This window comes from Eurosta solidaginis, chromosome 3 (genome assembly GCF_040869045.1).
Source record: "Eurosta solidaginis isolate ZX-2024a chromosome 3, ASM4086904v1, whole genome shotgun sequence".
NCBI lineage: Eukaryota > Metazoa > Arthropoda > Insecta > Diptera > Tephritidae > Eurosta > Eurosta solidaginis.
The window spans coordinates 66,108,637-66,136,353 of NC_090321.1; the positions used below are offsets into that span (position 1 = coordinate 66,108,637).

Below are 27,717 nucleotides of genomic sequence, written 5' to 3' on the forward strand. Positions count from 1 at the left end.
ACATATATATTCTGTGCTGGCAAACGGTGCAAAGGGAGGTAGGGACTAAGAGTCTGTTTCCCTGACCTACACAGTGGGCGCTAAGGCGTAGACTACGGGACGCCCTTGGGTGTGAACAGCAAGGAGCCACAAAAGATTTATAAAAGTTACGAGGTCGTCGGGTTTTGAGATCTAGCCCAGAACATCCTGTCCGATGCAACCGTCCCTTGCACGTGACACACTAACAAGAGTCACCGTTTCTCAGGACCGGGGTCAGGAGACGGACAGGGATTGGGTTCGATACCTTCCCGCAGCAAGAGAATATGGAGCAGTCCCGCTGCAAGGAGCTGCTGGGAGGATGACAATTTGTGGTAGGAACGCAACAAATTAAATGGGGTTACACTGAAATGACAGTCCTTGGTCGGGAAAAATCCCGAGTCGCTCCGGTACATAGAACCGACTGCCTGGGAAGCACTGCTACAACAGCAACAACATGATTTTGTGATTTGAGAGGAAAGATTCCGATTAAACCCTCTTGTTCTCAATCAGAGGATATGCGATATTGTTGCCAAGCGTGGTGTCTTGGGGAAAATTTATCGATATTTTTGGTTCTAAACCGGTTGTAAATCTGGCCGGTTTGGGAAAATAGCACCCTTATGGTACTAGACCGACTATCTCTGGAACGATTTGATACGACCACGTTGAGCCTTCTGGGTCATCCAATTCCTCCTTCCCTGAGGAAATTTAAGCTGCAGTTCAAGTTAATCTCAAATTAACCTTGGCTCTAAGCTAGCCTATTGACTTTGTTTTTATTTTATTTATACTGTCACAAAAAAGGTCTCAAGGGGGATCACTACGACGACAATCGATCCCAATTCTAAAACAAAAATCACAGTTACATATTTTAATTGTTTTATTAATTTAAGTCTATACTTCAAATTTACGATAATACCATGCAATTAAATTAATTAATTTAAAACCTTTCTGTGGCTGTATGTTGATATTTATTTTTTCTTACATAACTATAATATATGTATTTATGTGTATTTATAACTTGTGATGCCATTGATTATGTTGAGCACCATTTTGAGGATAAATGGACGAATGTACCGGATTACATTGATCATTTAAGGAAGCTGGCCCTAATAATGGTGACCAATGCATTTGGTATGGATTGGTGCCAATTGGCGCAGTCGCCCCGTTGCCATATGAATTGGCAAAAGGTGAAAAATAATGCGGATGTGGATTATATGAACTATAGGCGGCATAATCTGGAAAATGTGTAGAATAATCGCAGGGTGCAGGCACATTTTGTGCTGCTCCACCAACATGCATAAGGTTTGAACTGCTATTATTATGCTCTTGCACTCCCGCCGCGCCAAATGTATCGCCAGCAATAAGGCTATGATTTTGATTTAAATTGTGTGTACTGTGAGAACTTTGCGCTAAATTACTATAATGTTCATTATCTAGATTATAATTTGTTCCATAAAGATGATGCAATTTTGGCTGTTGCTGTTGATGGAATAATGTCGAATAGGGCGGTTGTGAATAGGGTGATTGGTGCGGTGGGGGATTTAAATGACTGTGCTTTAATGATGATGATGAATGCTGCTGACTCTGTTGAGATGATGATGACGATGATGAGGAAGGTGTTGAAGAGGATGATGATGAAGATACAGATGGTGGAGGCGTATAATCAGTTGGCATTGGCATCTCGTTTTGTTGTAGCTTTCGTTTAGTGTAATTGCATGTTTGAAATGAATCAGTCGGTGTTGCCTTCATATCAGCTGTAAAGGAAAAAGAACGCATGTTAAAATGTACGTTGTAATAAGTAAAATGTAAGTTAATTTGAATTTCTAAATCAATGTAAAGTCAACAGAACTCGAGTTGTGGACAATAAATAGTGCAGAAAAAGAGCAATTCACATGCTCCCTTATTTCCAAGCAAATTTGCAACTAGCCTCCCATCAGCATGGCTTCAGAAAACTCCATAGCACTACCTCCGCGCTAAATGCCATCAGCACCCAGATAAATTGCGGTTTAAATCAAAACCCCCACCATAGAACAGTACTCGTAGCGCTAGACCTATCAAAAGCTTTTGATACGGTCAACCATGGCTCGTTACTGCAAGACCTGGAAGGGTCTACCCTTCCCCCATGTCTTAAAAGGTGGACCGCAAATTATCTGGGTGGTCGGCAGGCATCGGTGCTATTTAGAAACGAAACATCAAAGCCAAGGAGAATTAAACAAGGGGTGCCACAGGGTGGTGTCCTATCCCCACTTTTGTTTAATTTCTACATATCTAAGCTACCTTCACCACCGGAAGGAGTCACAATCGTTTCCTACGCCGATGACTGCACAGTAATGGCCACAGGCCCAGGCCCACAGATCGATGAGCTATGCAATAAAATAAACGGCTACCTCCCTGATCTCTCCAGTTTTTTCGCCTCGCGAAACCTGGCATTATCACCGACTAAATCTTCCGCGACCTTATTTACAACATGGACGTCCCAAATGTCGACCATTTTGAACATCCACGTCGATGGCTCTACGCTACCGACTGTCCTACACCCCAAAATCTTGGGTGTGACGTTTGATCAGGATCTACATTTTGGTGAGCACGCAGCCGCAATTGTTCCGAGAATTCAGAGCCGTAACAAAATCCTCAAATCCCTTGCTGGCAGTACCTGGGGAAAAGATAAAGAAACGCTCATGACTACATACAAAGCAATTAGCCAGCCGATTACGTGCTACGCGTCACCCATATGGTCGCCAAGCCTAAAAATTACCCACTGGAAGAAGCTACAGGCCTGCCAAAATACTGCTCTCAGAATTGCCACGGGCTGTCTTCTTATGTCCCCAGAACACCATCTACATAATGAGGCGAGAACACTCCCCATCAGGGAAAGAAACGAGATGCTGACCAAACAGTTCCTGTTGAATACCCAGAAACCTGGGCATCCCAACAGACATCTGATTGACGAGCCAGCACCGCCTAGGGGCTTAAGGAGTCATCTCCGTAAGCATTTTGAGGAAATACGGCATCTGAGAACACAGCCGTATGAAGCGAAAAAACATAAGCAGGTCCTTGGTGAACTCCACAAACAGGCGTCGGACCTTTATGCCGGGAATTGCCCGGTGAACCCAGTACTCAAAGTAAAGTATCCAAAACTTGCGGAAGAGGAACGCATACTCCCCAGGGAAACGCGTGTCACTCTGGCTCAACTTCGTTCTGGATACTGTAACAGGTTAAACTCTTACCTATCCAGAATCAACCCCGACATACAAAATGTATGCCCCGCTTGCAATGTGTCCCCACATGACACCAACCATCTCTTTAATTGTAATGTGGAACCAACGCCTCTAACACCCCTTTCCCTATGGTCCACCCCTGTTGAAACAGCAAGTTTCCTTGGACTCCCGTTAGAGGATATTGATGACAGTTTGTGATCGGTCGCGTCTGTTAGGTGGGGCGAAGCACTGCTACAACAACAACAACAACAGCAATTCACATGCAAGAACAACAACAAGCAGTCGATAAAATATATTCACTAAAGCTAAGACTCCATTTCAGTCGTTGAGAATGTCAACTCGCTTGTTAGCTGAGTAAATGAAATAGCTAACAAATAGCTGACTTATAAATTATGGTCCAGCATGATATAAAAGGGGGTGAATCGATTTTGTGGTACCACAGCATTTGATCTATCAGCAGCAAGTCATCTTCTCTACCTAACTAATTTAAATTGATCATCACATCCACATTTACGTAAAGCTAAAACATGGTTCACACCGTTGGCAAAACGTAGGACCTTTTTTTTTCAAATATTCAAATGGCCATCTTATATTCCCTCTCTAGCATTAAAGTTGGGAAGCAGGGCTATATATTTTCTGGTTTATCATATTATCGACCTTGTCCGAATTCTCTGTTGGTGTGTTGGTGCAAATAGATCGTTCACGGCCGTGTAAGACAAAAGCAGATACCGGAGAAGCCTTTCTCCCTCACAACGTTAACTTCATCGCTACATCTTCCGCATTCAATTAAAATCACATATAATCTTTTCTTACCTCTTGGATTCGCATATTTTGGCAGATCTGGTGGCGTAAGTCCACAAAATGGATAACTACCCATTTCTTTGTATGGATATGGTGCCGGATCCACTAGTGGCTTATTCTTATTATATTGTGGTCGATTTTTTTGCTGTAGCTAAAATTTGCATAAGAGTATTAAAACGAATATTAGTGGCTTTTCATTAGTTTGAGTTGGCTTTTGTGTTCTTACCTGATTTAAATGTGGAGTTGGATTGCTCTTTTCAATACTATGTTTTAATGGATAAAGTGCATCTTCCTTTTCCTTCTCTTGATTATGTTGATCTTCTTGTTGACAGCTTTGCTGAGAGTGTTCGCTCGTTTTCAATGTTGCTGCTTCGTCTATTTGTTGCTGCTGCTGTTGGAGTTGCTGTTGCTGCTGTTGATGATTTTGTTCATGTTGCTGTTGTGTATGTTTGTGTTGGTGTTGATGTTGTATTGGTTGCTGTTGTCGTTTGGGATCTAATACGGTTTGGTTACTTCCGATTGTATTTTTATAATCCGACTTGGTGGTATTATCGTTTGTGTGAGATGTATATTGTTTCTCATTATTCAATGAATTCGCTTTCTGTTCGCCCTTTTTCATGGTATCAATTGTGTTATTCATGTCATCTTTTTGTTGCATTTGCGAATCCATTTTATATTGACTTTGCTGCATGAAATCTTTGCCTTTAGCAGGGCTGGCATCTAACGACTTTTTAGAGTTACTGTCACCGCATTTATCATACTTTTCGCCAGATTTTTCGGTGGTCGGTGTACCAATATTTTGAGATCCTTGCAACGAAATAAGAAAGTTACATTAGCCAAGTACAAGTGATATCTATATCTTATCTTTGTTGGAACAGTTCCAGGTGGCTCAAAGAAAATTACGCCAGAAAGCTGACATTAACTTTACACCTATTTTATTTTGACTATGACTATGCCCTTTACTTTTTATGTGAAGTTGTTCTTTTATATTGGCATAAAGTTTTGATTCAGCTAAATGTTTCGAAATAATATTTTGTCTTGTTTCGAACTACAAAAGAACTAGCGCCAAACTATAGTCGATCAAAGGATGTTCTGAATGTTACAGGCCTGCCAAAATACTGCTCTCAGAACCGCCACGGGCTGTCTTCTTATGTCCCCAGAACACCATCTACATAATCAGACGAGAATACTCCCCACCAGGGAGAGAAATGAGATGCTAACCAAACAGCTCCTGTTGAATACCCAGAAACCTAGACATCTGATTGATGAGCCAACACCGCCCAAGGGCTTAAGGAGCAATCTCCGTAAGCATTATGAGGAAATACGGCTCCTGAGAACACACCCGTATGAAGAAAAAACACAAGCAGGTCCTCAGTGAACTCCACAAACAGGCGTCGGACCTTTATGCCAGGAATTGCCCGATGAATCCAGTACTCAAAGAACACTACCCAAAACTTACGGAGGAGGAACGCATACTCCGCAGAGAAACGCGAGTCACTCTAGCTCAACTGAGATCTGGATACTGTAACAGCTTAAACTCTTACCTATCCAGAATGAACACAAGACACCAACCATTTCTTTAATTGTAATGTGGAACCAACGCCTCTAACACCCCTCTCATTATGGTCCACCCCTGTTGAAACAGCAAGTTTCCTTGGACTCCCGTTAGAGGATATTGATGACAATTTTGATCGGTCGCACCTATTGGATGGGGCGAAGCACTGCTACAACAAAAACAAGGGATGTTTTTACCATCTCCAATCTCACTAACCGACACTCTTTCGTTTGTCTGTCAAACAAACTGCTGGTATTGTTGAGTTGAGATAGAGATGGCAGTCCTCAAACCACTTAAATCATTAATGTGAACTTTGAGGTACAAATTAATCATAGAATACAATATTTATGTAAAAAAATTGCTAGAGAATTTTAATTAATAAAATGTTGTTTTTAGGTAATCCTAAATAATAAGTTACTTAAATGTTTAAGTTGAATTTTAAGTTGGAACACACTTTGTATCACGCAATACTTCTTTTTTGTAATTATCACCTTTTGTCGCATTGTCGCTTTCCTTTTGTGTCAAACTTTCCTTTTTTGTATCTTCACAGCCCTTTTTCTCAGCTGCATTTTCACCTTCATTTGTTATATCAATAACCTCATCTTTATCCGCCTTTGTCGCTTCTGTCGCTTTACTCGACGTACGTATTGCAATAATTTTTCCACTTTCCAATTGCATATAAATACCCTTAGCAGACTTCAGAACCATAACCCGTTGACCGGATTTCAATATTATATTTGATTTGTCATTCGAATGAGTGGGTATAACAACGTCTAAAAGAAAATATGCGATTATGTTACTGGTAATTATTTTACGAATGAAAAAGCAACATACCTAAAGGTAAAGTCATTTCTTGTGCAGTCATGCCTTGTCGCTGCCAAACTTCAGCTGGTATCCAGCGTGTGGTACGTATACCACCACCTTTAGATCCTGTGGTAGTTTTAGTTGTTTGCATTGGTCGTATCTGAACGAAAAAAAATCATATTGTATTAGAAATAACTTTCATTTTCGAACATTATACTGTGCTACATTCTCAATGGCACTGTTAAATGGTAGAATGATTCCGGTTCAAGATAAAAGTGTCAATATTACACTCCTTCAACACACTAAACTAAAAACCTTTTTGAACAAAAAGAATAATTATTTATAATAAAAAATATTGATTCCCACAAAATATATCTGCTATTTTATCTATATAAGCACATGCAACCCTATCGTAATGCGTTAGAATCACTCCTTAAGCCAGTATGGTATTTATTTTTTCAATGATGTACATATGTATTGCATGCATATTTACCGATGCAACGGGACGTGTTACAATACTGCCATCGTTACGCACAATACGATACTGATTTTTAATGGGCGCACACAAAGTTTGTTTAACACTCGCCTTCTTCTCCATTTCATAGCCACGATGTGCTTGCCTCTTTTCAGCCTGTGATAATTTCTTCTCCTTACGATCAATTAATAAACTCTCATGATAGAAAGGCTCCTTAGAGAGACCACCTTTATGCTGTTCGATTATTTTACGTATTAGTACATCCTCAAATGAATCGAGTGATTGTTTAAATTCCGGCACCTCGCTCTGATCATCATCATCGTAATCATGACAAAGATTGGTTACGTCTCTTATGGATAGATGTGCATCTGGATTGCATTCATCGACAACGCGATCGGACATTCCTTGTTTTTTAATTTGTCTATCATAAATTTTCTTTTCTAAACATTTATCCATAACTATTCTATAAACGAAACAGGGCTTTCTTTGGCCATAACTGTAAAAAAAAAATGTTTAAAAGCGCATTTTTTTATGTTTAAAATGTAAAAGTAAATATACCGATATATTCTATAAACTGCTTGTGTATCGTGACAAGGATTCCAGCTAGCATCGAAAACTATAACACGATTAGCGCCAACAAGATTAATACCCAGTGACCCAGCACGGGTTGAAATCAAAAACAATTTTACGCCATGATTTGAATTGAATTCATTTACGAGACGTTCGCGCTCTTGAGAAGTTGTTGAACCGTCCAAGCCTAAAAGAAGTTATTTGATTATAAAACACTGTACATTTATTGTAAATAAGGCAATATTGTATGCAATTTTTGCACACCTGTGTTACTAATCACAAAATTAATTTGTGTTAATTTTCTACCTTTCAACATTTAAATCGTTTCTAACTTACGGAAATAAGACACTCCTCGTACCCAATGTATATTCGTATCGGGCATGTATGCCATTTGCAAAAATGTTTCTATTAAATTTAATGTTAATAGACTTTGACTGAAAAGCAGCACGCGATCGCCAAGTTTGACACTTTCATTTAGAATACAAAACAGAATTTCCATTTTTGGTGAATTCTCTACAATGCCAGGTCGATATTTTTTCATTAAATCAATAGCCCATTCATGGAGTGTGCTATCATCCGGTTTGACCTTGGCAACATCCTCTTCAGTGCTCAACGCATTTTCGGGCGCTAAAATTTTACAATCTTCAATAAAAGCCTCAGCAGTGGTAGTACCACTTGTATTTGATAACATAGAATTTGTAGTGCTATCGGATTGTAGTGCTTCATTCTTAATTATGGGACATAGGGTCATATCAATACCAGTTTCAACTGTTTTAATTTCTTTTGTATCCAAATCGACAATTTGCGAAGAACCAGCGGTTCCATTAGTTTCATTTTCAGTCTCGTCCGCACGTTGCGGCACCATACCAACATAGTTCGGTTTCGATATGCATTCCATATTCTCCGTAGCCGATTGATAAGGAAAATAATTTACATTTGATTCTTGCCAATAATTTGGATTGCCATGCCCACCCATATAAGACGGTAGCACATCGTTTTGCTGTTGGTTGTAGGGATCAGTTAATAGCGAGCTGTAAGAACATTGAATTTTAATTAATATAAATTTAAATTTGACTAATTTTTAATATTAAATTTAAGTTTTGATTTCGCTCTACTTCTTTTTCGAAGTAACAATGACTGACGTATCAACATGCGGATATGAGAATCCCATGTCATTTGAGAAACCGCCAATCTCAGAGGCTGCTCAAAAATGTTCCTTTCTAGATTCTGTTTGAAGAAAACCTCATCGGTTAAATTTTTTTAAAAGCTTAATGTCTTTTTAGCTTAGAATGAGTGTTTTGAAACAAATTCTGAGACGTCTTTTCAGCTGGGGATCCAAATGTCTTAATTTATTAGTTAAAATTTTTGCATACATACCTTTTCATCAAATTGGTAAATTCTGTGTTCGGTTTGTGCGCTATTAAAGCTTGTACATTATCGCATTGTGCCGCTGCTACTGGTGTTTGTGTCTCCGCCAGCTTAAAAGCTGATGCAGAAGAGTTTACCTCAGGGGGACTAAACTCTTCTCTTGGTTTACTTATTTGCACCATTCGTTCAGTATTAGCTGCTATAGATTTATTCTCATAAAGATTTGGATTTTTCGATTCAGGCATGATAGCAGTAGCAGCAGGAGCAACAGGAGGCACAACAGCTGGTTCGCCGATCACTTCAGATTCTTCCATTTCTAATTCCCAATCAATTTCTTTCTTTTTCAAGAAAGTGTACAGCACATCCGGATGATTCCATATTTTACAACAAACCGCAAATGCTTTTAATGGATTAGGAACAGATTTAGTACGCACAATATCATTCATAAATGTATCATATAGTTGGCGTTGAAATTGTGTCATTCGTGTTAGTATAACATATTCTAATTTTTTAGGTAATGTTTGTTGTAGTACAACATGTGAACGACGCTGCACAAAACCAAGTAAGAGCGAATGTAATACGTGTGCACGGTAACGCATCAATTTATGATCTTCAGGTGTTGAATCAATACATTGTCCATTTTGTATTGGACGTTCGAACATATTACAAAATTCATTACGTGTACCCAAATAATTGGGACGTACAAAATCCACCATACACCAATATTCCAATAGATTATTTTGTAATGGATAACCAGTTAAAACAATTCTACGTCTTGTGCGTATCTGTTTGAGAGCAAGTGATATGCCAGCATGAGCATTTTTAATACGGTGACCCTCATCGCATATAACCAAATCTGGACCAGGTTTAACTAATGCTTGATGTACACTTTCCATTAGACGTCTATTCACTTCGGAACCATTTCGTTCACAATTAACCGCTTTAGCACTCCGCCTCTTACGTGTTGTCATCAATTTTAAGGCTAACAAACGAAATAATTCATAGCCAATAAGTAAAACACCACCTTCCTCAGCCCATTTCAGTATAACTTTAGCACGTGCATTCAATGTTTTATGCTGATCGTTAAGTATGAAAACATCAAATTGCCTCGGGCGTATGTGATCGGGATTATCAGAGTATTTCGGTAGCCACATATTGAATTCAGATACCCAATTTTGCAACGTATTTATAGGCATTACACAAAGTACCGTCTTGGATGGTGTATGCCGTAGGAAGATATCACAGAAACAAATCACTTGTAGCGTCTTACCCAGTCCCATTGAATGGGATAGTATACAACCAAAACCACTAGAACTTTTAAAACGTTTCGTTGATTCAATAATATTGTCGAACAAAAATCGTACGCCACCAATTTGATGTGGTTTTATAGTGCGCGCAATTTGTGGTGCTACAAAAATATCATCTTCACCCTCTGGATGTCCGATGTTGACCAATACACGTCCATGTTCATCGGGTACATTATATGCATCTTTCACATGTAAGCCACTATTATTCGGATCGTCCTCCACTTCTTCTTCATCTTCCAAATCTTCTTCATCGTCTGATAACATAATGCAATCATCCTCAGAGGAGCTATCTTCAATTGTAACTACATCGCTAATAACTTGATCTTCTGCTGGCTTAGCACTATCATCATCATCATCACTACCAACTTGGGCTGCAGCGATTGGAACCGTAACATCTTTCTTTATATCAGCGTCAGTTTCAATTTTATTAACCAAGCTTTTATCGCCAACAATACTTGCAACAAATGGTAATGCTTGTGTATTAGCAATTTTTTCCGTTTCTGTAGTGGAAGCGGAGGTGGCGACTGCCTCGATATCCTCAAATGGTGTGTCACTGGTAACCTTTGCAAATGTTGTGCCACTTTGTAACAGTGAGAGTACTTTATTTTGTGTACGCACAAAACTACGATTAACTGCTGCTTGCCGCTGTGTTTCACGTATGATTTTCTGTTGTTCGGCAACACGTGCCAAACGTTCAGATTCCTCACGTTGAGCTGCGAGGGTATTTGTATCTAATTGATTCTCATCATAAACATCGCGTATATTTTTGCGCATATTTGCAGTCTTTCTCTCCTCCGCAGACATTGTATTACTCTGCTTCTTCGCCTCGAAAATGGCGTCATCATAATCAATCTCCTTCTTTCTCTTCTGCCCAAATTGATCATTATTGGCATAGCTGCTACCAGTAGCAGAGGGATAGCCACCGGCGCTAGTAACTGTTTCAATAGCGCTAGTTTGTTTAGTTAAAAAAACTAATGATTGTTTGGCATTCATATCATTTGTGTAAAGTGGATCGGGGTTTCTTAGATATTGTTGGCCATAAGGAACTTCTGGCAGCGGATTTCCGGTAGGGACATCCGGCCGTAAAAAAGGTTGGAATGGATCGGTGGTAGGCAGGTTTGTTGTTGGAGGATTATGTGCAGCATTCTGATTGTACGTATCCATCTGATTTTCGGAATCCATTTTCTGGAAATTGAAATAGTTTGAGAGTTATTAGGAGAGGGAATATATACAAATCTCCGTTAATTTACCAGTAGAATTAAAAAAAAAATTATTTTAGTATTTATTCATATTATTATTTTTTTATCTTCTATACTTATTATTTTCTGAAACCAATCTTAATAATGTTGTTTTATAAGCTTAGCAAGTGCAGAATTAGAGGCATATACTATTTTTGCTTAAACGTATTTCCAGGAACCGGCGGTATATGTGCTACTGTATTTGGTACCAGGTGTTAACCCAAAGTCTATTGAATGCTCGCAAAGTCCTGTCCGTATCTGTTACAATAAAAGGGTAAGCATGGGTTTCATTCTATTCCACATATCACACAAAAGTAACGCCTTCATTCATGCAGTGTGAGCTGGAGAGTTGTCCTAATTTTTGAAGATCTTTCATAAGCAGCTTTCTGTGTTGTTGTTGTTGTAGCAGTTCAGCTTTATGTGTAATTGTTCGCTGTGTTATCCGAAGCTGGAATCATAACTGCTTTTGATTAGATTTCAAGCTAAGTTTGCTACTCTTGTGCTCCATACTTAGTGTTTGGTTTCTAAATCATGATTCGAAAAGATTCAATACAACTAATGTTTTCGCTAAACCTGCTACCTTGTCCATCTTCGAAATCAATGGATTCGCTTCTCTTTCAAGATGCACAGAACCCTTTCAGCAGATTCCTATATAACAATGTCTATCTGAATTCTTTGTCAACATCAAAGCACACAGAGTTTTTGTGTCATTGCCTTTTAACTTGACGCCAACATCTGTTGCGCCTTTGTGGCAAGTAATACCAGTCGTAAAATTGATACTTTGTTTCTGCATTGTAGCGGTCGAGGAATTTGTAAAAAAAAGGTATTCAAGGGGTTGATAAGCACAATACAAAGCTTGATAGCTTCTGAGCTTCCGCAACCTAATTGTCAACCTCACCGCCAGGGGAATCCTGTTACAAATATGAATGTATCATACACATGTAGTAGCAGGCAAAGCTCTGGCGTAGCCAAGTTCTTCATGGAACCAGGGGTGATGGGCGGGATGGCATAGAAGGTTTAATGTGGTCATAATAATCGTTCCCGAGATGGTGGGGCTAGAAGCCTAATGGACCTGTATCGAAGGACCATCAACATCGATAACACTCCCCTAAACCTTCGGGAAATGTCTTTACCGTTTACCGTTAATACAACAACTCCAGGGATTTGAAAAATAAAGCATGAGTATAAATGTAGGACGTTACCAATCTCAATGTTTAGGCGCAATTTGACTTGGGCGTATAGGTTGTAAAGGGAGATTGTCTAGGACGGGACAAATTCTAAAGATCACTACTATTTGGAGCCGATTTCTATATGCTTCTGATTTTGAATACTTGTGTATACGCAGCTAAGTCCGTACCATATTTTATGGATCATCATATGTCATCATCCAGTGGATTGTTCACAGTATTTTTTAAGCTTATACTATGTACAAACACACAGTAAATTGGCAATTTATACCATTGGGAAATTTATCATATAATAAATTGCCAATTAAAAAAAAAAAAATCAGGCATGCTTAACCAACGAACCGATATCATTTCGTTACGATAATTAATGTTAATAAACGAAACACAGTCATTTCGTTACGTTTATTAACGTTAAGAACGTCAAATTAACGAAATGATTTTGTTTCGTTTTCTGCCATATCAAAACGAAACCAAATCGTTTATGTTGATTATTAATTTCAAACTATGCTGGCAAAGCTGATTGATGGCGGAGCCATTAAAGGTGAAAGCATTAGCCAAGCTGATTGCAACTATTCTCATGAATTTTGACAGTACGAATATTTCTCAGAGTATTTTTGACATGACCACCAACGAATTACACAAACAAATTACATGGAGTTTGTGTGTGTATGTCCGCTCGCTGTTACCACCTTACGGCTTCACTATGGCTATAGCATTGCCAGCACAATTCAAACATAAAGTATCACGTTTTTGTTAGCATTTTTAACGTTAACGAAAGCTTTTCGTTTCGGTTAAAACCGAGACACAATTTATCTTGATAATTTCTTTATCGATAATATTTCGAAGTGTTTCAACGGAAACGGTGGAAATTTTTTGATAAACGATCAGCTTAACGTTAAGGTGCATCCCTGAAAAAAATGCGTAATAAAATGTATCAAACAGCAAAAGCAACCTTGTAAAGTGTGTCTATTGAGTAGATTTAAACGTCAGTTACGCATGCTCAGCTATATGGTTGGCTCATCCCATCAGCTGATTTTATTTTTTGCCATTTCACTGGAGTAGGGATTGCAAAAGAAGATGGCAAACTTAAAATTAAACCAAAATATTGAACACATTTTCTTACAACACACAAAAATTTCAAAATTTTATGTGTTCATTCCATTCCGTTCACCTAATCCCAACACGCACAACGGTATGTTGCTGCTGTATATATATGAGCCAACCAGCTATCAAATTACTATTGTGTAAGATAAATTGAGTTGTATGAACACCACTCAATTTAAATGGAATTTGCCTCAATTTATTTTTCTATTTGAACATAGTATAATAAACTTTGGCGAATGAAATGGAATGAAAACATAAAACTTTGAAATTTTTGTGTGTTGTAAGAAAATGTGTTAATGTTTTGGTTTCATTTTGATTTTGCCATCTTCTTTTGAAATCCGTACTCCAGTGAAATGAAAGACATAAAATCAGCTGATTAGATGAGCCAACCATATAGTTCAGCCATGCGTAACTGACGTTTGAGTATACTCAATAAACACACTTTACAATGTTGCATTTGCAGTTTGAAACAATTTATTACGCAATTTTTTTTAAATTGGCAATTTATTATTACAATTTATTATATGACAAATTGCGTAATAAATTGCCCAAATAGTATAAATTGCCAATTTGGTGTGTGTTTGAACCTAGGTGGTAGGGTGGGGTTCTCAATGTTACAGGTTTTGAGAAGCATTGCCGATGTCGGTCAATTAAGTATATCATGTGCATGACATACAAAAATGAAAGGTGCGCATTGATACTGAAATTTGAACCACAGCATAGTGGCAGCTTAGCGCATTTTGCTTAATGGGCACGATCACTGGAAAAATTGTCATCAAACTAACAGTTTCACTAGGGTCACATTGTCACATCTTAACAATTTAATCGGTTGGGCGACACTCATATGGTACAATGGCTATACGTATGGTCTACGGCAATGTGACACCTCCCAGTTATATAATTTGAATGTTGGTAAGAACTCTCTTACTAATGGCACTAAGTTATCTTCGCCGTTTTTAGTTTAGTGCAATGTTGAACACAGTAAAAGTCTCTAAAGAAAATTTCTAACAAAAGAAACACTTTCAGTTCCAGCATCAGCGGTATAGCTGCTGAAGATGAGATTATATATAGTCTCGCTGAATTTTTCTACATCAATATTTGCCTTCGCCTGCAATGATTGCCTAACGGTACATAAAAATGTACATTCATACTTATATTTTACATACCTACCTATAATTATTATAGAGATATTACATTCAAATGAGCACATGAAGGAAACATAAATCTTCACGCATCTGGCTTTTACATGATGGCAACAAGATGCATAATCTCTCATATATACAAGTGAGCATACACACATCTTATATACGTAGTAAGCCAATTATCACTTTGAAAAAGGAGTGCCGGAATGCAAATGCGTTAGATTATTCCTGAGTAAGTAGTATACCATTTAGATACATAGAGGCTCATCTATCGGAAAATGTAAAAAAATATGTAGTACAAACTATTTGATTTTTTACATATTTAGAGACAAGACCTAAAATGAATATGCAATTCAAGTTATTGCAATAAAAACGGTATGTATTAATTTTCAATCGTTCCTACTAAGCACGGCAACATCGCCCGACCACATCTTTTCTTTCTTTATAATCAACGTGTGATAATTAAATGTAGGTACAGGAAGAAGAAAATTTTCTTTTATATACATAATGGAAGATAGATATATCCGTACATAAGTAAACCCAAACTTCGTTTTCCAACTCATTCTAATCATAATATACACACAACCATTTTAATATATATTTTAACATTTACACACATGTAACTAATGTAAGTGCAATCAATTTGCAGATATAATTCATTAGTATATAATTAGTCTTATTGTGATCGAGCTGTATAGCAATTTGCTGTTTATAAACAATAGATATCCGCTTAATTTACAATAAACAAAATATATACCTTTTTTTGGATGTGTTTCAAGGATTATAAGAACATGAAGAATTTCCACATATTTAATATACGAAAAACACGCAAACTTAATTAGCGAAACACTTTATAGCTTATAGAGATATTAATTAAGTTATTGTAGTTCATTTTCTCAATTTAAATTAATTACAAGATGAAAAATTTTTTATCTACAAACAGTGCAATCTTTTCTTCACAAAAACCTAATCAAGTGTTGTAAAAATGTGTATCGCAAAAGGAAAATATGGAATAGAATACAGGGAGACATACAGAAAAAATATAATTCCGTAACTACCCTGCAAAAATTGTTGGAATACGTGTTCCATTTTCTTCAAGCTGGAGTGATCGTATGTCGTATCGCTGTATCTGTATCCTTAACGTAATCAGCTGTTTATCGTTACGACGGTAAACCAAAACCCAATTGGTTGGCTACGATACGGTTACGACCTTAGTGGCACCAATAATCGATTGCATTGATTCTCATAAAGTTGGTCGAATCAGTTGTTAAAAGGTTACCGATAAAGCACAAATGTCTCCAGCTTCATGTTGGAGTACTCTAATCATAGTCCTTTGCAATGCGTTTGCGGAGCACCGTCAGCCGATCATTGCTCGTTTTTTAACGGCAGTGATCACGACACGATGACGATCGAACAGAGTTGCCAAAAGTAAAATATTGCATGCAAATAACTATAAAAAAATTTTACTTTGGCAACTCTGATAAAATGCAACAGCGCACTGGTTTTATGTATACATATTATATTAGTTCCTTTATTCAGGTATGCGTATTATATTAGTTTCTTTATTCACGCAAATGCTAAATAACATAAGAATATTCGTAGTATAAAATATAGAAGTTGTATTGCCCCTCTTCATTTACTTTCATTTTAAATTAAATTCGCTTCGATAATTCTTTCCGACACAATTCCTCTTTAGTACTTTGGCATATGATCCTCTGTGGGTGCTCCACGGAGTACTACAGTGAAAGTACTTTGGAAAGTACCCTCACGTATGTACTCTATGGAATACTCACAAACAAAGCGAGAGTGGGATCACCTACTCCTCTCCTAGGACATCGCAATGTTAATTGGAGCACATTTTTTGTATGAATACAGATTAGATTTCCCTGCAAAAATTGTTGGATTACGTGTTCCATTTTCTTCATGTTGGAGTACTCTAACAATACTCCTTTGCAATGCGTTTGCGGACCACCATCAGCCGATCATTGCTCGTTTTTTAACGACCGTGATCACGACTCGATACAAATAACTGATAATAAAATTTTACTATGGCAACTCAGATAAAATGCAACCGCGCACTGGTTTTATGCATACATACTATAGTACAGAGAAATATTAGTTTCTCTATTCACGCAAATGCTAAATAACATAAGAATATTCGTAGTAAAAAATATAAAAGTTGTATTGCCCCTCTTCATCTGCCTTCATTTTAAATTAAATTCACTCCGATAATTCTTTCCGACACAATTCCTCTTTAGTACTTTGGCATATGATCCTCTGTGGGTGCTCCATGGAGTACTACAGTGAAAGTACTTTGGAAAGTACCCTCACGTATGTACCCTATGGAATACTCACAAACAAAGCGAGAGTGGGATCACCTACTCCTCTCCTAGGACATCGCAATGTTAATTGGAACACATTTTTTGTATGAATACAGATTAGTTTTGGAATACTCCTATACTCCCAAAGGAGTATTCCTTAAATTATGTGTGGAGTACTCGCGTTTTTTGAAGGGTTGTTTGAGCAGTCCTGTACTCCCAAAGGAGTAATCCTTACATTATTTATAGAGTACTCGCGTTTTGAGGGGTAGTCAATCTTTTTTTTTATTTGGAAAATGAAACACAGGGGGAAAATGAAAGGGAAATTATTCAAAAATTACAAGTTACATTCTCATTTTTTTTTTTGCTTATTTTTTTTACTTTTTTTTGGTACAATAATAATGGCTTCTACCATAGTGCATATGGTATATGGTGAGTTTTTCGCATAACCAAATTTTTGGCAGTTATATTTTAGTATTAATTTTCATTACAAAAGTAGGTAATTCTTTACGACAGCATGACACTGCTAATACGAGTCAAAAAATATGGAGAGAGGTGTCAAAAGACGCGTATTAATCTCGATAAAAATAATCCGAAGGCGGAAAAGAAACATTTTATCTCTGTACGGAGATATTTGCAGTTAGAGTTGGCAATTTTCATGTGGTTGTAATGTTGTAGTACCCACCAAAAAAATTGTGAACATAAGTGTTTCGCGCTGATATAGTTTTTGTCTCAAAGCCGGTGTTTGACCCAACCATGGTAATTTTTTATAAGCGCGGTCGAAGGCCGCCAACGCAGAAAGGTGTTTTGCGCAAAAATACTATGCGGAAGCGGAGCTGTACAACGGCACTATTATCTGTGACAGACGAAATGCGCGAGCGAGTGGATGAAAGTTACATTGCCTTCTTAACACTTCTTGACCACTCCAAAACTTTCGATTCTGTAGACCACACTCTGCTCTGTAGGAAGCTGGAAAACCTATTTAACTTCTCTGGTCATGCAGTTGCCCTTATAAGATCATATCTTGGCGATAGGACTCAAGCAGTATGTATAGATGGTGAAAAGTCTGACTTCCTACATGTCTTAAGAGGCGTCCCTCAAGGCTCTATACTGGGTCCTCTGTTATTTGTTCTGTACATCTATGACTTACCGGATGTCCTTAAGTATTGTAATGTTCATATCTACGCTGATGATGTGCAGTTGTTTAACGTGTTGTCCTCGTGATTAAACTAGCTTGTGCATAAGTAACTTAAACCACGATTTGAATCAAATATTTTCATGGGCTGCTATGAATGTTATTCATAGAAGGTCTTTTCCCACTAATGATTTAGAGAATGTAGTCTTCGACAATTCCGTTATAGAATACGTAGATACGGCGAAAAACTTAGGTGTAATTTTCAACAAAACATTGACATAGAAAGACCATATTTTTAGAACAGTTGGAAAAGTGTATGGAATGCTTCGTACACTATGGTTAACACAATATTTCACGCCTTTGCACATAAGACTACTTCTCGCTAAAGCGTACTTAATACCTACGCTACTCCATGGTTGTGTGATTTACTCAAACTGTGACTATCTGTGCAAGAACAAACTAAATGTTGATTACAACAGCATTGCTAGATATGTTTGTGGGTTGAAAAGACTTGACCACGTATCACAACATGCTGAAAGGTTGCTAAACATTTCTTTCGAAAATCTTTTAAAAGTCAAAACACTGCCCTTCCTCCATAAGTTGATACACACGAAGGAACCTGACTATCTATATCGTAAGCTTATTTTTCTGCAATCATCAAGATCGGTGCTTCTTCTTAAGAACATTAGATACCGCACGCTAGCCTCTGGGCGCCAATTCTTTGTTACTGCAATACGTCTTTGGAACTCCCTACCTACAAGTTTTCGACTCTTAAGTAATGCTCTGTACTTCAAAAAAGAGCTAACATTATTTTTTAACGAATCTTAAACTGGATCTCAAATTGATGTTGTTAAAATGTTCATTTCTAAGTCCTTTTCCTTTCTGTGTGTCTTCTTTCTTCATTTGTTAAATACTATTCGATCTATAACCAGTCAAAGGTTATCATCACTACTGCTGTCTTTTAATATTTATTAATTACATTTACATACATAAATATTTCACTATTATCCGTTATATTTAATTTAATTTGATTAATCTAATTTATTATTATTATAAATGTTCAATTTTTTATAGCTCACGCTATTCATGACTAGCACTGTTAAATAATTTGTCAAAATTGTTGTGCTGGGAACAAATTATCAAATAAATACATACATACATACATACATACTATGGATACCACCCCCGGTTTCGGAGGTACCCGCGGGTCTTTTTCCGGTTTTTCGTTAATATCTTTTGAACGAGTAAAAATTATTATTTTCCTCCGGATTATTAATACTGATTTGAAGACGTGTCGTTTGATATCTCTCTCGATATTTTTGGACCCGTATTAGCAGTGTCATGCTGTCGTAAAGTAGCCGTGTTTTTTTTACACGGTATACGTTTCGTTTACGCGTTAAAAAATGCCTATCCTCGCTTAGATAATGCTTAGGAGACCTATCTAGCAGCGGTGGTTAAACAACTAGCTACAGCAAAAGGGTGTACTGAAAAGCGGAGACACAACGATCTGATGGCCATAGGGTATAACATATAGCTGAATCAGTTGCGAAGAATACATAGAATTAGTGTAGAGGGTGAAACAAAGACACATATTTCAGTTACATCTGAGTATAATGCGTATTGAAATTTAGTAGAACAAAATTTATGCGCAGCAATTTCAGAGGTGTATTTAAAGTTTGTCGCTTAGCAGTCCATATAAAGTTTAAGCGTAAACGTATATACGCGTGTTAAAAAACATGGCCAAAAGTAATAAATTCTGATTATGTACTTCGTTTTTGAACAAATTTTCTTAAATATATGAGTTTTTTCTTAAAGGTTTCAGTTTTTTGGTATAAGTCTAGAACAGGGGTCGTGAACTGTAGAAGGTTAGACACTGTTGACTTTCCCTTACAAAATCCGTGCTGTGATAAGTCAATAACCGAAGATAGACTTAACGCCAGTTGCCTTGTGACAATCGCTTCTAAGAGCTTGGGAATGGCATTGAGTTTAGCTATTCCTCTGTAGTTTTTGACACAAGATCTGCTGCCACTCGTATGGAGAGGAATTATAAATGACTCTTTCTACTTCATAGGAAATATCCCTTGCTTCAGGGAGGCATTAAATAAACAAGCTAGAGGTCGATATAGGTATTGTGCACAAGTTTTTAGTACATCTAGCGGAATTTGATCAGGTCCAGAAATCTAAGATATTAGCCGTGTTTTTTTTTACACGCGTATACGTTTCGTTTTCGCGTGAAAAAAAAAACGCCTATCCTCGCTTACATAATGCTTAGGAGACCCATCTAGCGGCAGTGGTTAAATAACTAACATAACAGCACAGGGTGTACCGAAAAGCGGAGACTCAACCCTCTGATGGCCATAGGGTATAACATATAGCTGAATCAGTTGCGATGAATTGTGGACACACATAGAATACATAGAATTAGTGTAGAGGATGAAACAAAAACACATATTTCAGTTACATCTGAGAATAATGCGTATTGAAATTTAGTAGGACAAATTTTAAGCGCAGCAATTTCAGAGGTGTATTTAAAGTTTGTCGCTTAGCAGTCTATATAAAGTTTAAGCGTAAACGTATATAGAAGTAAAAAAAAAAACACAGCTATTTTCAGATTATCCATATGCCAAAGAACATCTTCAGGACTAATGAAAGGAACTAATGCCGAATTCATTGGGAACAAACTAAATGTATAATCTTACGGCACCGAATCGGGTGAATTCGAATAGTTAGATTTGAAATAATCGGCAAACATATTAGCAATTATGGCATTATCGCTCGAAGTATGATCGTTAAGCTTCATTGTAGAAGGAAACTCTTTAGTCTTTCCAAAGAGGATAGATAATAAGAGACACCAGATGACAATGTCGGGCAGAATTGCAATTTCCCAATGTACCTATTTCATGGGCTCGGCCATTCCGTCTCTTCCTATTTTTCGTAATTTCTTGTCTCATATTTTTTGTTTCGCCTGACGAAAATTAAGTAGAGAATAAGTCAAAATGAGTGACATTTAGACATTGAGTTATTTTCTGCATTTGAGCTTTTTGAAGTTTTGTTAACTTTGTCCAAATGCTTACAAAATGCGATTTCATGCAAAATAGCATGTTAATATTTTTATACAAATTACTAGAATATTTATGCACAATTTATGTTCAATATTTGTGCAATATTGAAAATTTTAACTTAAATAAATAAATTATACCATATTACAATTTACTTAATCAAGGGGAAGTGTTGCATTTTGCCGACGGCAAATCTTAACAATGGCAACCAAAATTTACATGGTTTCAAAATGTAATTTCATGCAACATAGCAGGCACGATATTTATTCAACAAATATATAATGAATTATATAATTTGTATACAACAATATACACTTGTACATATATCAACTTTCAAATACCTAAATATGTTTATAATTTATTTCAAATATTTTAATATACTTTTCTTTGATATTTAGTTTTGATAGATATAAAAATATTTTCAATTGAAAATAGTTCTGATCTCTCAAATTATAATACTTAAAATAAAAGAACATTTAAAAAATTTCAATCAATTTCATTAATCAGGCGGAGATCTACAAGATTTGCGTTTTGCCGACGGCAAACCATATTATTGGTCACTAAAATTGACATACATTGCATAAAGTACATATGTATGTATGTACTTATAATAAATAAAAATGTAATTATTTTATTCGCAACAATACGAATTAAGCGTTTTCATTGGGATTTGGGGGTGGTTGCATGGCTGCATTTAAATATATGTACATATGGACATGTGTCAGCTGCCATTGAACATATACATATATCTATTTATAATATTTATAAATACAAATTTACGTATACGAATGGCGAATACAATCGAATACGAAGGGCTGGCAAAGTTGTCGGCTGTCAAAAGTGCTGCCCTTTTACAGCTTTCAGAAAACGGGAGACAAAAAAGGGAATTAAATAATTGCTAGAATTAACTAAATTCCAGCTGTTTTTAGCAATAAGGCTATTTAATTCATCCATACTATTCTGGAAAGACTATTCGCAACCTTCTTTTGTATATTACATTATAAAATTAGCGGAAATATGCTCTTTAAAGAAAGAAAAATAGCAACAAATGCAAATTTTGACATCGACGTGTCAGTGCGAATTTGTGCCATAAGAGGGCAAACTAGAAATCTTCAACCGCAACAGCAACATTGCCGCATAAAATCATGGCAAGAATATAATAAGCGTATCCATATAAAAGATGAAAAATATGAAGCGGTGAACCCGCGAAATTATGCACTTTACATAAATATTAAAAAAAAAAATTTATTTTAATTTATTCGCATAATAGGGGGTAATTTATGTATTATTTTTTATACATCTTTGCTGTGCGATAGCTATGCTTCTTTGGGTGATACACCTTTTCCGAAATAGTTACTTCCACACAGCCGTATGACCGTTTAATCATTATTGCTTTGCAAAAATCTTTAATTTTTAAAGATAACTTTGTTTTATATTAAAATACTTTACCTTTTTCCTTCGTTTTACATTTGAAAAGCTTTGTGTAGTAACACATATATTAAATGTTCATTGGAATTTTACCAATTTTGGCGCAATTTTCTTCCGATAATTTCCATAAAATAAGAGGTTAATAACTTTATTGCTGGAATCCAAATACATATACATTTATATAATATTGTATAGATTTTAAAAACACATATACAATATATATATAATACATATATAAATTTTGGAAAAACTTAATACACTTGCATAATTCCTTTTAGTTTCTTTTATCACACACAAATTCTTTTTGAAATTATATACCACGATTTCAAACTTCACTTAACACTTTACAAAATTTTTCACAATTTTCTTAACTTTCTGCACAATTTTCCGAAACAATTTTTTCTAAAATTTTTGTTTATATTTCCACTTATTTCCACTATTTTGAGCATAAACAACACACAAATGAACAACTTCTTTTTTTGAAGATATCTTATTTTTATGGCAATACTTCACTTCACTTAACTTTTTTATCCTTTTTTACACAATTTCATAAACTTTTTACACAATTTTAATCACTTTTTTTTACTAATTTGCACAGAATATTTACGTGTTTTTATTTCTTCACTTTTTATCCTGTGCTTTTTTTACATTTTCATTTACACTGACATTTCACATTCTCACTCAATTAATGCTTCCAGCACAAACACAATACTTTTTGCACAATTTCTTAGTTTTAAGCCAATATTTCACTTTACTTCACTTTTTTATCCTTTTTTACACAATTTAATTAACTTTTTACACAATTTCAATCACCTTTTTACTAATTGGAACAGAATATTTACCTGTTTTTATTTCTTCACTTCTTATCGTGTGCTTTTTTTTTTACACTTTCATTTACACTGACATTTCATATTCTCACTCAATTTATGTTTTAGCTCAAACACAAAAATTTTTGCACAATTTCTTGATTTTAAGCCAATATTTCAATTCACTTCACTTTTTTATATATTTTTACACAATTATATTAAATTTTTACACTATTTATTTGCCTTTTTATTCACTTTTTACACTATTTTAACACAAAAACACAATGTTAACTTTACACTCACTGAGTTAATTCTTCACTGCATTTTACCAAATCTTCGCGGACAGGCACAAAGAGGAATGGCCGAGCCCATGAATTGGTACATTGGCAAATTTCATACAAAACGCAGTCGGTTTTCTGAAATGGCGATATGACGCCTCTTATTATCTATCCTCTTTGTTGGCACTAAAGCACGAAAATAATCGTTTTCATGAGTGTATATATATCTATACAATGCTATGTATTAGTTTTAATTTGCATTTGTTTACAATTTAAGTTTGAAACAGGATTTTTCTCTCCTATTATTTTCCACCTCCTGTATATTCTTTGTTTGTTTACTTTCTTGGGTACATGTGCTCAGCTTATTTTCCTTACTCTTTTCAAATCTCAAATGCTTTGTTTCTACACTATGTTCTTCTTCTTCTTTCTCTTGTTTAATTGCAATCATATTTTATTTTTGTTATGTTTTTTTGCTTTTGTGTTGCATTTATTTTGTGGTTTTTTCTTCATAAAGTCGGTGTGATGGTTTTAACCCCCAGTAGGACATTGGCCTCCAGTATTAATAGTAACTATAATAATAACCATAAGACTTTAATTAATATTTTATGTCAGCAGTCTAATGGCCTGAATGTGGTACATTTTAATGCGCGAAGTCTCAATAGTGAAAAGTTGGACATGTTAGGGATATATTTGGAGGATCAGGTGTTGATGTCATTTGTGTTTCAGAAACGTGGTTTAATCCTGCAGTGTCTGATATTCATTATAGCATCCCAAATTTTGGTCTGATTAGGCATGATCGAACTCACAAAAAAGGTGGAGGAGTTGCAATTTACTTTAGGTCTACACTTGCTATCAGAACTTTAGCAATATCAAATAACTCTGAAACTGAATTTCTTATTGCTGAAATTACAGATAATGTTATTAAAATACTAGTGTCATGTGTGTACAATCCTCATAGATGTTGCATGTTAGATTCGTTTTTTTCTGAGTTGACTACGTATTTGATTGAATATGAGCGTTATGTTATTTGTGGTGATTTTAATGTCAATCTTCTTTTAAATGATTCCTATACAATAAAATTACTGGATCATGTGTCTACCGCTGGACTTACTGTGGTTAACAGATCCATCCCAACAAGATATGCCAACAACTCGCGTCCTAGCCTGTTGGATCTAGTTATCCCTTCTAGTCCTGACAATGTTATAAAGTTTGACCAAATGTTTTTTATATCGGATCATGACTTAGTATTCTGCTCACTAGATGTGTCGTTTAACTGTCCACCTAATAGTAGTACTTTTACATATCGTGACTTGAAGTCTGTAAACGTTAGTGACCTGTGTGCTAGTGTCTCGAATTTCAACTGGACTGAATGTTGGTTCCTTGAGAGTGTTGATGAAAAACTTGAATTTTTAAATAACACCTTGGCTCAATTATTAAATGAACACGTCCCTATTCGTAGTGTTAAGTCCATTAACACTTCTTGCCCTTGGTATAACAATAAAGTAAAATCAGCTATTAAAATTCGGAATACATTATATGCCAGATGGAGAAGGACGGCTACTGCATACGCTTGGTCGCAGTATAAAATTGCACGAAACAAAGCGACTGTGATTATTAGAAATGCGAAGCGACGTTACTGTGATGCCAAGCTGAGTCCGTCTCTACCAACAAGAGAACTTTGGAATAACCTGAAAAAGCTTAATGTGCATGGGAAAGTTGAGGCTGAGTGTAAAATAGCTCCAGCTGTACTAAATGATTACTTTACTAGTGCTAGTAGAAGTATACATAGGCCTCCCCCTCTAACACTTGTAGATCATTTTAGTTCAAATGAGAAATTTCAATTCGAAGGAGTATCTGAGTTTGATGTTTTAAAATCACTCACCATGATTAAATCAAATGCAGTAGGTAATGATGGATTATCCCTGAAATTTGTAAAATTAGTGTTGCCTTTTTTTCTGGGTCCTTTAACACATATAATAAATCACTGTTTTACCACTGCGCATTTTCCAACGGAATGGAAAAAGGCTGTTATTATACCAGTTCAAAAAAAGAATAATGCCACTAATCCTTGTGATTATAGACCAATAAGTATTCTGCCAGCCTTCTCAAAAGTGTGTGAGTCCCTAATGGCAACGCAAATTTCTACTTTTATTAAGCGAAATAATTTGTTATCCCCACTACAATCAGGGTTTAAGCCTAAACATAGCTGTTCTACAGCTATGGTAAAAATAATGGACGACATTAGGTTACAGCTCGACGATAGTCATCTTACGCTCCTTTGTCTCCTGGACTTTTCTAAGGCGTTTGATCTGGTAAATCATTACCTCCTTTGCAAAAAGCTTAAATACTTTATTGGATTTTCGGATAGCTCCCTTAAGCTAATGACAAGCTATCTTACTGGAAGAACACAAAGGGTTGTCTGCAATGCTGAGTCTTCTATGTCTAGTAGCGTTACCTCTGGTGTGCCCCAAGCATCTGTTCTTGGTCCCCTTTTGTTTAGCATTTTTGTCAATGATGTATTTTCTGTATGTCAGTACGTCAAAGTTCATGCTTACGCAGATGATATTCAACTGTATTTGTCCAGTCGCGTTGGTCTTGTTGAGGATTTGTGTTTTAAAATTAACAGTGATCTCTTGGCAATTTCCCAATGGGCATCCGATAATTGTCTTTGTCTAAATGCCGCTAAGTCGTATGTATTGCCTATCAGTAATAGTCTGGTTCATGTGGAAGACATTCCTGAATTGTATATTGGTAATAGCGTCTTAATGTTTACTGAGAAGATACGGAATTTGGGATTTGTATAAACTCCTCGCTAACCTGTTCAGACCATATAAATAAAATTGTTAGTAATGTGTATGTTGTTCTACGAAGATTAAGAATGTCAGCCTCATTTACGCCTGTAAATACTAGAAAAAAGTTAGCTGTTCAACTAATTTTGCCTCACTTCACGTACTCGGAGCTCGTATACAGCAAACTCGATTCTATTTCGTCTCACAAAATTGATGTTGCATTCAACAATGTAACGCGATATGTCTATGGTATTAAAAGATATGACCACATATCGGCTTGGAAGACTAAAATTCTGGGATGCACTATTTTAGATTACCTGGCAGCAAGAAACTGTATATTCATTTACAAGCTTATAGAATATAAAACTCCAGAATATCTTTATGAGAAACTGAAATTCGCAAGGTCTAAAAGACATCACAACCTGATCGTACCGAAATATACCTATTTGTGCTCGTCAAGACTTTTTTCATTAATGCTGTGAGGCTGTGGAATTCTATTCCAGAACATGTCAAAGCTGCTATGAGTAGGTGTAATCACGAAAGAGTAATTCTCAATTACTTTAGTTCTGCGGAGTGAGTATGATTGCTATCTAACTGGTTCATGTTGCTAAGTGTCTGTTCTATCCTATACTGTTTCTAAATCCTATATATGCTATATATTTATACTTTTAAATTTGAAACTAAAACTAAATTTTATCTGAAACGTACATAAATTTAATTGATACCCACTGTAAAGCTTTAATTTAATTAGATTTAATTTCATTCTATTAATTTAAACAAAATTGTATTAGATTTAAGTTTATATACTTGTTAAATTTCCACCTTGTTGATGTATCTAAAAAGACTGAAGTCTTACATATACACCCTCTTACTTAAAATAAATATGAATATGAATTGTGTGCTGTTTAGGGTGTTATATTTATGACGTAATATAGAGTAAGCAGCATAGGCAGTTCTTGTACCAGATAGTTTGTATCGCTTGAACAAACGCGTCTTTTCGTTTTTCAGATGTTTTAGATGTTCTTTAGTGCACCAAGCAGTTGATGTAGCTGTCGAGGTGTCCGATAAAGGTATGCATTTGTGAAAAATTTCGTGAAGCACATTGTTAAAGTGAGATACG

At 36.1% G+C, this 27,717-nt stretch overlaps 1 protein-coding gene across 2 annotated transcripts; it reads right to left on the reverse strand.

The window, feature by feature from the left end:
- Window positions 1–874: 874 nt before the first annotated feature.
- Window positions 875–15,758, reverse strand: LOC137243865 (helicase ARIP4). Of its 2 annotated transcripts, none has more exons than XM_067772087.1 (10): window positions 15,542–15,758; window positions 8,816–11,298; window positions 7,775–8,469; window positions 7,427–7,625; window positions 6,980–7,364; window positions 6,424–6,553; window positions 6,081–6,362; window positions 4,261–4,841; window positions 4,047–4,185; window positions 875–1,769 (listed from the first exon to the last, which is right to left on the reverse strand). In XM_067772087.1, exons 2-10 carry the CDS (start codon window positions 11,293–11,295, stop codon window positions 1,027–1,029), a joined length of 5,634 nt encoding a protein of 1,877 aa, XP_067628188.1. In that variant the 5' UTR covers window positions 11,296–11,298; window positions 15,542–15,758; the 3' UTR covers window positions 875–1,026. The 2 variants fall into 2 exon arrangements, with proteins under 2 accessions (XP_067628188.1, XP_067628187.1); XM_067772086.1 differs by having other exon boundaries at window positions 6,887–7,364.
- Between the last annotated feature and the right edge of the window lie 11,959 nt (window positions 15,759–27,717).